General features: G+C 48.9%; 1 protein-coding gene across 1 annotated transcript in view; it reads right to left on the minus strand.

Annotated features, from left to right (window-relative positions):
* Positions 1–2040, minus strand: part of LOC143788304 (histone H2A.Z-like) — a 60226-nt gene extending 58186 nt beyond the window's left edge. Inside the window, exon 1 of the mRNA XM_077277860.1 lies at positions 1903–2040. Coding sequence (XP_077133975.1) covers positions 1903–1905 — 3 coding nt within the window. The 5' untranslated portion in view covers positions 1906–2040. The remainder of the gene's footprint in view (positions 1–1902) is intronic.
* Positions 2041–14261: the final 12221 nt, after the last annotated feature.

A 14261-nucleotide genomic window follows, 5' to 3' on the forward strand; every position in this document is an offset into this window, starting at 1 on the left:
AGTCATCAGTGGTCACACACACACACACACACACACACACAATGCAGGTCAGTCATCAGTGGTCACACACACAATGCAGGTCCGTCACCAGTGGTCACACACACAATGCAGGTCAGTCATCAGTGGTCACACACACAATGCAGGTCCGTCATCAGTGGTCACACACACACACACACACACACACACACTGCAGGTCCGTCATCAGTGGTCACACACACAATGCAGGTCAGTCATCAGTGGTCACACACACACACACACAATGCAGGTCAGTCATCAGTGGTCACACACACAATGCAGGTCAGTCATCAGTGGTCACACACACAATGCAGGTCAGTCATCAGTGGTCACACACACACACAATGCAGGTCCGTCATCAGTGGTCACATAAACGATGCAGGTCAGTCATCAGTGGTCACACACACAATGCAGGTCAGTCATCAGTGGTCACACACACACAATGCAGGTCAGTCATCAGTGGTCACACACACACAATGCAGGTCAGTCATCAGTGGTCACACACACACAATGCAGGTCAGTCATCAGTGGTCACACACACACAATGCAGGTCAGTCATCAGTGGTCACACACACACAATGCAGGTCAGTCATCAGTGGTCACACACACACACACACAATATGCAGGTCAGTCATCAGTGGTCACACACACACACACACACTGCAGGTCCGTCATCAGTGGTCACACACACACACACACACTGCAGGTCCGTCATCAGTGGTCACACACACAATGCAGGTCAGTCATCAGTGGTCACACACACAATGCAGGTCAGTCATCAGTGGTCACACACACAATGCAGGTCAGTCATCAGTGGTCACACACACAATGCAGGTCAGTCATCAGTGGTCACACACACACACACACAATGCAGGTCCGTCATCAGTGGTCACACAAACAATGCAGGTCCGTCATCAGTGGTCACACAAACGATGCAGGTCAGTCATCAGTGGTCACACACACAATGCAGGTCAGTCATCAGTGGTCACACACACACACACACACACACACACACACAATGCAGGTCAGTCATCAGTGGTCACACACACACACACAATGCAGGTCAGTCATCAGTGGTCACACACACACACACACACACACAATGCAGGTCAGTCATCAGTGGTCACACACACACACACACACACACACACACACACACACAATGCAGGTCCGTCATCAGTGGTCACACAAACGATGCAGGTCAGTCATCAGTGGTCTCACACACACACACACACACACACACACACACACAATGCAGGTCAGTCATCAGTGGTCACACACACAATGCAGGTCCGTCACCAGTGGTCACACACACAATGCAGGTCCGTCATCAGTGGTCACACACACAATGCAGGTCCGTCATCAGTGGTCACACACACAATGCAGGTCAGTCATCAGTGGTCACACACACAATGCAGGTCAGTCATCAGTGGTCACACACACAATGCAGGTCAGTCATCAGTGGTCACACACACAATGCAGGTCAGTCATCAGTGGTCACACACACACACACACACACACACACACACACACACACACACACACAATGCAGGTCAGTCATCAGTGGTCACACACACAATGCAGGTCAGTCATCAGTGGTCACACACACAATGCAGGTCAGTCATCAGTGGTCACACACACAATGCAGGTCAGTCATCAGTGGTCACACACACACACACACACACACACACACACACACACACACACACAATGCAGGTCAGTCATCAGTGGTCACACACACAATGCAGGTCCGTCACCAGTGGTCACACACACAATGCAGGTCCGTCATCAGTGGTCACACACACAATGCAGGTCCGTCATCAGTGGACACACACGTCTGATGCAAGCCTGCTACCGCCGCCCATACACATAAGCCGGCCCGCTTACCATTGGTGGCAGTGATGTGAACAGCTAGGTCAGAAGTGCGGGTTGAAGTGTGGTTATGGCGGCTGACAATGAGGGTCACGCGACGTTCGGGTGTTACGTCATCACATAGTACTGCGCTTCTCTAACGCTGTGCACGTCGCTGCGTCCATCTTGCTGTAGTCCAAGGAGGTTGCCATGTTGTTGGTGACTAGGGGGGCTGTTACTGCCTATACTTTCTAATTGTGTCCGTATTGGCCATTTTTTGAAGACCAAAGCCATCTTAATTGTTAGTAAATTATGTAAGGTTCTCATGTAATTGTTTTGTAGCGGTGGCCATTTTCTTGAACACCATGGAGGTTGCCATGTATGTATGGCTGCACGCATAATAGGAAGGTTGAGGCAATGGATGGATAGGAGCAGCTCCTCCTCTGCACGCGGTGATCTTTCCTGTACAGCGTTCTGCTCGCTAGAATGAAGTCTTCCTGTCTGTGAGATGACTTCCTATCCCCTCAGTGACAGCCATTTTGAGCTTAGTGATTGAGCCCCATGTTATCAGTGTTTGAGATAATGGCTCTGTGAAGCGTCTAGCCTGCATTAAACCTTATGAGGGGATTATATTATACTCTGAGGGGGCAACATTATAGTCTATGAGGGGGGGCTACATTATATACTATGGGGGGCTGCATTATACCTTATGAGCGGGTTGCATTATACTCTGAGGGGGCTACATTATAGTCTATGGGGGCTGCATTATACTCTGAGGAGGCTACATTATATTTTATATGAGGGAGTTGCATTCTACTCAATGTGAGGGCTACATTATATTCTATGAGGGGGGGCTGCAGTATACTCTATGAGGGAGGCTGCAGTATATATGAGGGGGGCTACACCAACACCTGCTACATAATTAAGACATGTACCACCTTGTATTCAGGGCTGTAGAGTTGGTAAGACAAACCTCCGACTCCTCAATTTCCATGACACCAACTCTGACTCCACGACTCCTACTCCCTCATACATGGCTCATGTTTAAGTTTACATGGTAAATTTACTGTAGTAAAATGGTAACATCAGGCTTTTAAAGGGAATCTCTCACCCCATTTTCCGCCTATAAACTAAGGCCACCACCATCAGGGGCTTATCTACAGCATTCTGTAATGCTGTAGATAAGCCCCCAATGTATCCTGAAAGATAAGAAAAACAAGTTAGATTATACTCGCCCAAGGGCGGTCCTGGTGCGGTCCGGGTCCGGCACCTCCCATCTTCATGCAATGACATCCTCTTTGCTTCCTGTCGTGGCTCCTGCCCAGGCGTAATTCTCTGCCATGTTGAAGGCAGAGCAAAGTACTGCAGTGCGCAGGTGCTGGGCCTCTCTGACCTTTCCCGGCGCCTGCGCACTTCAGTACTTTGCTCTGCCCTCAACAGGACAGATAAAGTAAGCCTGCGCAGGAGCCGCAACAGGAAGCAAAGAAGAGGACTACATCGTATGAAGATGGTAGGTGCCGGAGCGCGACGCCCATCAGACCGGACTGCATCGGGACCGCCCCTGGGTGAGTACAACTTGTTTTTCTTATCTTTCAGGTTACATGGGGGGGCTTATCTACAGCATCTACCTTCCTCCCACCATGCCGAGTGCACGGAGACAACTGATCCCACACTTGGACACTCCAAAGTGCTATTCACTTTTCCATTTAGAGATTCGGGCCTTTCTCCTGGTCCACTTGAAGCAGGGAAAGAGGAGATTGCATGTAGCGATGCCCAAATATTTGAGCAGCCACGGTCACACGAAGGCGATGGTGGCAACATGTTACAAGAGGTGGATGATGGTGAGACACAATTGCCATAAAGTTGGGAGGACGACCAGGGTGCGGAAGTTGAATATGACGTGGTGGTTGAAATAGGAATTGACCCAACCTGGCAGGAGGACATGCACACAGAGGGAGGGAGGCGTAGCACCCCAACAGGCAGGAAGAAGCAGTGTGGTGGCCGCAGACAGAAGGCGGGCAACTGTTCCCCATAACACCAACACCACGGAATTTGGCAGTACAACTGTTAGGTCTTCCTGAGTCTGGTTGTTTTTTAGAGACTCTGCCAATAACCCCAAACAGGCCATTTGCAGGACCTGCCATGCCCGCATCAGCAGAGGTAGCAAAACTACCAGCCTGACCACCCCCAGCATGATCAGGCACATGGCAGCAAAGCACCCGACTTTGTGGGCCGAACCCCAGGGTCCAGGAACAGTGTCTGCGGGAGACATCACTGATTCTTCCGCTGTTGTGTGTGCAGGCCAATCCCCTGTTCATGGTGCATTTGAAGATGCCTCCTGCCCTGCACCTGTCGTTGCACACACTCCACTAGCATCATCATCAAGCACATCCTTGTCCCAGCACAGCTTTCAGTTGTCCATACCCTCGTACGCTGCCAATGCCCCACAGGCCACACTACTAAATTCACACATTTCTCGTCTGCTTGCGCTCAAAATGTTGCCCTTTAGGCTCATGGAGATGGAAGCTTTCCGCAACCTAATGGCGGCGGCCGTTTCTCGGTACTTGGTCCCCAGCCACTACTATTTCTCCCGGTGTGCCGTCCCCGCATTACGCAAGCACGTGTCCCACAACATTAGCCGGACTTGTGGGCAAGTGCTTGTGGGAATGGTACATCTCGCTGACTGCACGCTGGGTTAACATAGTGGAAGCCGGGACCCAGTTGAACCTTGGGATGGAACATGTCCTCCCAATGCTGAGGATTGCGGGCCCTAGATCATTCAGGGTTGCCCCCACAGTCTACAGCTCCTGCACCACCTCCTCTTCAGCCTCCATTTCCGAAATGACTACTGTTGTGAATTTACCTTTTGGCTCCCTCTAGTGGTTACTAGTGATTTGACTCTGGGTATGTCATTCATCCCTTGTATGCTCACCTGGGTCGTTAGGTCTGGGGTGTTGCTATATAAGCTCCCTGGACCTTCAGTTCTATGCCTGGCAACGTTGTAATCAGAGCTAATCTGTTGTGCTCTTGTCTACTGATCCTGGTTCCTGCTAAATTAAGCTAAGTCTGCTTTCTTGCTTTTTGCTATTTGTTTTTGTTTGCATTTTTGTCCAGCTTGTACATAATCTGTATCCTAACCTTGCTGGAAGCTCTAGGGAGGCTGGAGTTCTCCCCCCGGGCCGTTAAACGGTTCGGGGGTTCTTGTATCTCCAGTGTGGAATTTTGTTAGGGTTTTTGTTGACCATATAAGTTATCTTACTACATTCTGCTATTAGTAAGTGGGCCTCTCTTTGCTAAACCTAGTTCATCTCTGTGTTTGTCATTTCCTCTTACCTCACCGTTATTATTTGTGGGGGGCTTGTATCCGACTTTTGGGGTCTATTCTCTGGAGGCAAGAGAGGTCTTTGTTTTCCTCTTCTAGGGGTAGTTAGTCCTCCGGCTGGCGCGAGACATCTAGCGACCAACGTAGGCATGTTCCCCGGCTACTTCTAGTGTTGGCGTTAGGAGTAGTTATATGGTCAACCCAGTTACCACTGCCCTATGAGCTGGATTTTTGTACGTCGCAGACTTACTTGTTCCTCTGAGACCCTCGCCATTGGGGTCATAACAGTTTGCCAGGCCAGTATTAAATGTTAAATGCATTGCAGAAGCGGGATTATAAGAAAGAAAGTTCTGAGTTTTTTTTTCTCTCTCTCATTTTTTTTTCTTTTCCCCTTTACCTCTGAGTGGCTTGTGTTTGCTGCAGACATGAATGTCCAGACCTTGATTACAAGTGTGGACCAGCTTGCTGCTCGTGTGCAGGGCATACAAGAGTATGTTATCAGAAATCCTGTGTCAGAACCTAAGATACCGATTCCTGAACCGTTTTCCGGAGACCGATTTAAATTTAGAAATTTCAGGAATAATTGTAAATTGTTTTTGTCCCTGAAACCCTGTTCATCTGGAGACTCCGCTCAGCAAGTAAAAATTGTTATTTCTTTTTTACGGGGCGACCCTCAGGATTGGGCTTTCTCGCTGGCGCCAGGAGATCCGGCATTGGCTGACATTGATGCGTTTTTTCTGGCGCTTGGTTTGCTTTATGAGGAACCCAATCTTGAGATTCAGGCAGAAAAAGCCTTGCTGGCGATGTCTCAGGGCCAGGACGAGGCTGAAGTGTATTGCCAAAAATTTCGGAAATGGTCCGTGCTGACCCAGTGGAACGAGTGTGCATTGGCTGCAAATTTTAGAAATGGCCTTTCTGAAGCCATTAAGAATGTGATGGTGGGTTTTCCCATTCCCACAGGTCTGAATGATTCTATGGCCCTGGCTATTCAAATCGACCGGCGGTTGCGGGAGCGCAAGACCGCAAATTCCCTCATGGTGTTGTCTGAACAGGCACCTGATTTAATGCAATGTGATAGAATCCTGACTAGAAATGAGCGGAAAATTCATAGACACCAGAATGGCTTGTGTTACTACTGTGGTGATTCTACACATGTTATCTCAGCATGCTCTAAACGTCTTACTAAGGTTGTTAGTCCGGTCGCCATTGGTAATTTGCAACCTAAGTTTATTCTATCTGTAACTTTGATTTGCTCACTGTCATCGTATCCTGTCATGGCGTTTGTGGACTCAGGTGCTGCCCTGAGCCTTATGGATCTGTCATTTGCCAAGCGCTGCGGATTTGTTCTTGAGCCATTGGAAAATCCTATCCCTCTTAGGGGTATTGATTCTACGCCATTGGCAAAAAATAAACCGCAGTTTTGGACACAGGTTACCATGTGCACGACCCCGAACATCGGGAGGTAATACGTTTTCTTGTTCTGCATAAAATGCATGATTTGGTTGTTTTGGGTTTGCCATGGTTACAGACCCATAATCCAGTCTTGGACTGGAAGGCTATGTCAGTGTCAAGTTGGGGCTGCCATGGAATTCATGGAGATTCCCTGCCCTTGTCTATTGCTTCTTCTACGCCTTCGGAAGTTCCGGCGTATTTGTCTGATTATCAGGATGTCTTCAGCGAGTCTAAGTCCAGTGCACTGCCTCCTCATAGGGAATGTGACTGTGCAATAGATTTGATTCCTGGCAGTAAGTTTCCGAAGGGGAGACTGTTTAATCTGTCGGTACCTGAACATACCGCGATGCGTTCATATATCAAGGAGTCTCTTGAGAAGGGGCATATCCGTCCTTCTTCTTCCCCTCTTGGTGCGGGATTCTTTTTTGTGGCCAAAAAGGACGGATCTTTGAGGCCTTGTATTGACTATCGGCTTTTAAATAAGATCACTGTCAAATTTCAGTATCCTTTGCCGCTGTTGTCAGATTTGTTTGCCCGGATTAAAGGTGCCAAGTGGTTCACCAAGATAGACCTTCGTGGTGCGTACAACCTTGTGCGCATTAGGCAGGGCGATGAATGGAAAACCGCATTCAATACGCCCGAAGGTCATTTTGAGTACTTGGTGATGCCATTTGGGCTCTCTAATGCCCCTTCAGTTTTTCAGTCCTTCATGCATGACATTTTCCGGAAGTATCTGGATAAATTTTTGATTGTTTATCTGGATGATATTCTGGTTTTTTCTGATGATTGGGACTCGCATGTGGAGCAGGTCAGGATGGTTTTTGAGATTCTGCGTGAAAATTCTTTGTTTGTAAAAGGCTCAAAGTGTCTCTTTGGTGTACAGAAGGTTCCCTTTTTGGGGTTCATTTTTTCCCCTTCTGCTGTGGAGATGGATCCAGTCAAGGTCCGAGCTATTCATGATTGGACTCAACCCTCGTCAGTTAAGAGTCTTCAGAAGTTCTTGGGTTTTGCTAACTTCTACCGTCGTTTTATCGCAAATTTCTCTAGCGTTGTTAAACCGCTGACGGATATGACCAAGAAAGGCTCTGATGTAGCTAACTGGGCTCCTGCTGCCGTGGAGGCTTTCCAGGAGTTGAAACGCCGATTTACTTCGGCGCCTGTTTTGTGCCAGCCTGACGTCTCACTTCCCTTTCAGGTTGAGGTGGATGCTTCGGAGATTGGGGCAGGGGCCGTTTTGTCGCAGAGAGGCCCTGGTTGCTCTACTATGAGGCCTTGTGCCTTTTTCTCTAGGAAGTTTTCGCCGGCAGAGCGAAATTATGATGTGGGCAATCGGGAGTTGTTGGCCATGAAGTGGGCATTTGAGGAGTGGCGTCATTGGCTCGAGGGTGCTAAGCATCGTGTGGTGGTCTTGACTGATCACAAAAGTCTGATGTATCTCGAGTCTGCTAAACGCCTGAATCCTAGACAGGCCCGCTGGTCATTGTTTTTCTCCCGTTTTGACTTTGTGGTCTCGTATTTACCAGGTTCTAAGAATGTGAAGGCCGATGCTCTGTCTAGGAGCTTTGTGCCTGATGCTCCTGGAGTCGCTGAACCTGTGGGTATTCTTAAGGAAGGAGTTATCGTGTCTGCTATTTCTCCAGATCTGCGACGTGTGTTGCAGAGATTTCAGGCTGGTAGGCCTGACTCTTGTGCACCTGACAGATTGTTTGTGCCTGCTAGATGGACCAGCAGAGTCATTTCCGAGGTTCATTCCTCGGTGTTGGCAGGGCACCCGGGAATTTTTGGCACCAGAGATCTGGTGGCCAGGTCCTTTTGGTGGCCTTCCTTGTCAAGGGATGTGCGGTCATTTGTGCAGTCCTGTGGGACTTGTGCCCGAGCTAAGCCTTGTTGCTCTCGTGCCAGCGGGTTGCTCTTGCCCTTGCCTGTCCCGAAGAGACCTTGGACACACATCTCTATGGATTTCATTTCGGATCTTCCGGTGTCTCAGGGCATGTCTGTCATCTGGGTGATATGTGATCGTTTCTCCAAGATGGTCCATCTGGTTCCTTTGCCTAAGCTGCCTTCCTCTTCTGATCTGGTTCCTGTGTTCTTCCAGAACGTGGTTCGTTTGCACGGCATTCCTGAGAATATTGTGTCGGACAGAGGATCCCAGTTTGTTTCCAGGTTCTGGCGATCCTTTTGTGGTAGGATGGGCATTGATTTGTCGTTTTCGTCCGCTTTCCATCCCCAGACTAACGGACAAACGGAGCGAACTAATCAGACTCTGGAGGCTTATTTGAGGTGTTTTGTCTCTTCTGATCAGGATGATTGGGTGACCTTCTTGCCGTTGGCTGAATTTGCCCTTAATAATCGGGCTAGTTCCGCCACCTTGGTTTCGCCATTTTTCTGCAACTCTGGTTTCCATCCTCGTTTTTCCTCGGGACATGTGGAGCCTTCTGACTGTCCTGGGGTGGATTCTGTGGTGGATAGGTTGCAGCGGATCTGGAGTCATGTGGTGGACAACTTGAAGTTGTCACAGGAGAAGGCTCAGTGTTTTGCCAACCGCCGCCGCGGTGTGGGTCCCCGACTTCGCGTTGGGGATTTGGTATGGCTGTCTTCTCGATTTGTTCCTATGAAGGTCTCCTCTCCCAAATTTAAGCCTCGCTTCATTGGTCCTTACAAGATATTGGAAATCATTAATCCTGTATCCTTTCGCCTGGATCTTCCGGTGTCGTTTGCCATTCACAACGTATTTCATAGGTCCTTGTTGCGGCGGTACGTTGTGCCTGTGGTTCCTTCTGCTGAGCCTCCTGCTCCGGTGTTGGTTGAGGGCGAGTTGGAGTACGTGGTGGAGAAGATCTTAGATTCTCGTCTCTCCAGGCGGAGGCTTCAGTACCTGGTCAAGTGGAAGGGCTATGGTCAGGAGGATAATTCCTGGGTGGTCGCCTCTGATGTGCATGCGGCCGATTTAGTTCGTGCCTTTCACGCCGCTCATCCTGATCGCCCTGGTGGTCTTGGTGAGGGTTCGGTGACCCCTCACTAAGGGGGGGGTACTGTTGTGAATTTACCTTTTGGCTCCCTCTAGTGGTTACTAGTGATTTGACTCTGGGTATGTCATTCATCCCTTGTATGCTCACCTGGGTCGTTAGGTCTGGGGTGTTGCTATATAAGCTCCCTGGACCTTCAGTTCTATGCCTGGCAACGTTGTAATCAGAGCTAATCTGTTGTGCTCTTGTCTACTGATCCTGGTTCCTGCTAAATTAAGCTAAGTCTGCTTTCTTGCTTTTTGCTATTTGTTTTTGTTTGCATTTTTGTCCAGCTTGTACATAATCTGTATCCTAACCTTGCTGGAAGCTCTAGGGAGGCTGGAGTTCTCCCCCCGGGCCGTTAGACGGTTCGGGGGTTCTTGTATCTCCAGTGTGGAATTTTGTTAGGGTTTTTGTTGGCCATATAAGTTATCTTACTACATTCTGCTATTAGTAAGTGGGCCTCTCTTTGCTAAACCTAGTTCATCTCTGTGTTTGTCATTTCCTCTTACCTCACCGTTATTATTTGTGGGGGGCTTGTATCCGACTTTTGGGGTCTATTCTCTGGAGGCAAGAGAGGTCTTTGTTTTCCTCTTCTAGGGGTAGTTAGTCCTCCGGCTGGCGCGAGACATCTAGCGACCAACGTAGGCATGTTCCCCGGCTACTTCTAGTGTTGGCGTTAGGAGTAGTTATATGGTCAACCCAGTTACCACTGCCCTATGAGCTGGATTTTTGTACGTCGCAGACTTACTTGTTCCTCTGAGACCCTCGCCATTGGGGTCATAACAGACTACATCAGTCACCAGCTGTAAGCACTGCAGCACTGCCTCAGCCAAGCGGCAACAGGCTGTGCTGAAGCTAATATGCTTAGGTGACAAACTGCACAATGCTGAAGAGTTGTGGACAGCTCTGAAAGAGCAGGCAGATATGTGGCTGACACCACTGAACCTACAGCCAGGCATGGTTGTGTGCGACAATGGCCGGAACCTGGTGGCGTTTTTTTGAGGCTAGGCGAGCTCACACACATACCATGCCTGGCCCATGTGCTTAACCTCGTTATTCAATAGTTTCTCAAAAGCTACCCAGAGCTGCCGGATCTGCTTGTGAAAGTTCGCCACCTGTGTGCCCATTTTAGAAAGTCAGCTACAGCTTCAGCCGTTCTTGCCGTGCTTCAGTAGCATTTGCAACTTCCAGTTCACCGACTGTTGTGTGATGTCCCCACGCATTGGAACTCTACACTGCAGATGTTGGAAAGGATTTGTGAGCAGAAGAGGGCAGTTGTTGACTACCAGCATCAACAAGTCCATCAGTATTCAGTCCAGACTCCACACGTAAGACCTCGGGAGTGGACATGGATATCAGACATATGTACCATCCTCCAAAACTTTGAGGACTCCACCAAGATGGTGAGCGGCGATGACGCCATAATTAGCATCACCATCCCGCTTCTCTGTGTTCTGAAACACTCTCTGCTCAAAAATAAAAGAGGATGCATTGCAGGCATAGCATGATGAGATAGAGCAAGGACCAGACAGGGTGATTACACACAGCCCTAGTTTCATGCACTATAGACGGTACTGCAAGCACAACTGTCATACTGTCTGTTCAGCGTGGATGGCCTGAGGACAGGGAGGAGGATAGCATGGTCAGTAGTGTTGAGCATTCCGATACCGCAAGTATCGGGTATCGGCCGATACTTGCGGTATCGGAATTCCGATACCGGGATTCCGATACTTGCCGCGTATCGGATACCGGAATCGGAAGTTCTAAGATTCAAAAAGCAGAAATTCAGCCAATGAGATTGATTCCAAGTGTGGGCACATCCTGTTTAGCATGGAGGGCATGAAACTACTGGCAAGGCTGTGATTGGCTGGTGTAATGATGTCATGATGCAGTTTAAAAGTCGCTGGCGCCATTTTGCGATCACTCTGCTGTGAATTCAGTTAGTGACAGGACGCTGTTTGCTGACTGAGGGACAGTTTAGAGATAGCGATTTGCTTCTTTGTGCTTTCCAAAGGCTAATTTAGCAACCGCTGTGTTCACCTACTATTCACCTTGCTTTTGCCTTGTAGCGCTGTTTTCACAGCGATCTGCAGGGTCTGTGTGTGTGTGTGTGTGAGTGCAGCCCAGTCTCCAGTCTGAGTGCAGCCACATAGGCCATCCATAGTTGGTTGTATTCAGTTCAGGGAGGGTGGTTCATTGCCTCATACTGTTCCTTTTTTTTTTTTTTTTCCCAAGTAGTGTAGTCTGCTGCTAATTTATTCAAAAAAATCCTATTAGTGTCTTTCCACCCGTCTCCAGCTAATTTGTGGAAAAACACTACATAGGATAAAGTAGAGGAGGGTTTTTGGGCCTTGCAGCGCCGTTTACGGCTGTCTGCACGGTCTCCGTGTGACTGCAGCTCGCCCTGTAATCTGTGAGCAGCTGTAGCCTGGTTGTCTCCAGCTCAGGGTTTTTCACTGCGTCATACCGCCAAATCAATTTTCTTTTTTTTCAAAGTAGTGTAGTCTGCTGCTAATTAATTTAAAAAAATCCTATTAGTGTCTTTCCACCCGTCTCCAGCTAATTTGTGGAAAAACACTACATAGGATAAAGTAGAGGAGGGTTTTTGGGCCTTGCAGCGCCGTTTACGGCTGTCTGCACGGTCTCCGTGTGACTGCAGCTCGCCCTGTAATCTGTGAGCAGCTGTAGCCTGGTTGTCTCCAGCTCAGGGTTTTTCACTGCGTCATACCGCCAAATCAATTTTCTTTTTTTTCAAAGTAGTGTAGTCTGCTGCTAATTAATTTAAAAAAATCCTATTAGTGTCTTTCCACCCGTCTCCAGCTAATTTGTGGAAAAACACTACATAGGATAAAGTAGAGGAGGGTTTTTGGGCCTTGCAGCGCCGTTTACGGCTGTCTGCACGGTCTCCGTGTGACTGCAGCTCGCCCTGTAATCTGTGAGCAGCTATAGCCTGGTTGTCTCCAGCTCAGGGTTTTTCACTGCGTCATACCGCCAAATCAATTTTCTTTTTTTTCAAAGTAGTGTAGTCTGCTGCTAATTAATTTAAAAAAATCCTATTAGTGTCTTTCCACCCGTCTCCAGCTAATTTGTGGAAAAACACTACATAGGATAAAGTAGAGGAGGGTTTTTGGGCCTTGCAGCGCCGTTTACGGCTGTCTGCACGGTCTCCGTGTGACTGCAGCTCGCCCTGTAATCTGTGAGCAGCTATAGCCTGGTTGTCTCCAGCTCAGGGTTTTTCACTGCGTCATACCGCCAAATCAATTTTCTTTTTTTTCAAAATAGTGTAGTCTGCTGCTAATTTATTCAAAAAAATCCTATTAGTGTCTTTCCACCCGTCTCCAGCTAATTTGTGGAAAAACACTACATAGGATAAAGTAGAGGAGGGTTTTTGGGCCTTGTAGCGCCGTTTACGTCTGTCTGCACGGTCTCCGTGTGACTGCAGCTCTATCTGTTGTCAGTTCAGCCCCCAAAAAATAAATAAATAATAAAGTTCACCAAACACACCAGTTACACCACTTTACATTTCTGTAGGCCACATTAGCTCATATTTGTGTCTAGTCCACACTTTAGATAATTAGTGCTTCTTATACCTGTTAGGAGGAGTTGCTCAGGAATAAGCACACAAATCCGTTAGTACTTTTCTGCTTATCTTTATCAGTCAACCAAGATGAAGAAGGCAGTGAGTAAGGCACGGGGGCGTGGGAGCCGTCGCGGAGCAGGGAGGGGACGTGGGGATTCTGTGCCTGCTGCGGGCACCGGTGACTCATCAGCACCCACTTTCACCAGGCAACAGTCGTTCATGCGAAGCTTTGTGTCCGAGCGCCGTACACCGCTGCTGCGTGAAGAACAAATTGAAGCTGTTGTCGGATGGATGGCAGCTAATGCATCAACTTCCATTAGTGCCACATCCTCTCAGACACAGAGCACTGGAGAGCAGCCATCTGTCTCTTCACCACCTGCCAAATTGCCCAGGCAGACAGAGAGCCCAGGACAGGAGCCGTCTCTACTTCTGTTCTCTGAATCTCTTGGCTTGGAAACAGGGGGCCAGCCAAGCAGCATTGGAGAAATGGAAGAAGAGGCAGGGTGCAGTGATGCCCAACAGCTTTTTCTGTCTTCCTCTGAAGAGGCGGGTGGGCCAGTGGCTCCGGTCACCACATCGCAGGCCGCATCAGCTGATGATGACACTCAGGTGCCACTTACTGGTGCGTGCTCTGCTGCTGAGACTACCCAGGAGGAGCAGTTGGGGGCAGAGGGTAGTGTAGATGATGAGGTCCTCGACCCATCTTGGCGTGAGGGACAGGAAGGTGGTGGGAGCAGCTCTGAGGAAGAGATTCCCCGTACGGCCCAAAGAGGGAGAGGGAGGGGGAAGACTGCGGATCCTGCAGCCTCCGCTTTGGCACCCGTTAGGAGCATGTCTCTTCCAAAAGCCAAAAAGGGCGCTCCCAAGACTTGCAGTGCCTGGTCCTTTTTTGACACAGTTGCAGATGACATTTGCTATGTCAGATGCAACGTGTGTCATCAAAAAGTCAAAAGAGGTCGAAATGTCAGCAACCTCAATACCTCCAACATGTGGAAACATGTGCGCAACAGGCACCCGGCGGAGTTAGAAAAAC

The sequence above is a fragment of the Ranitomeya variabilis genome, chromosome 1 (assembly GCF_051348905.1).
Source record: "Ranitomeya variabilis isolate aRanVar5 chromosome 1, aRanVar5.hap1, whole genome shotgun sequence".
Lineage (NCBI taxonomy): Eukaryota > Metazoa > Chordata > Amphibia > Anura > Dendrobatidae > Ranitomeya > Ranitomeya variabilis.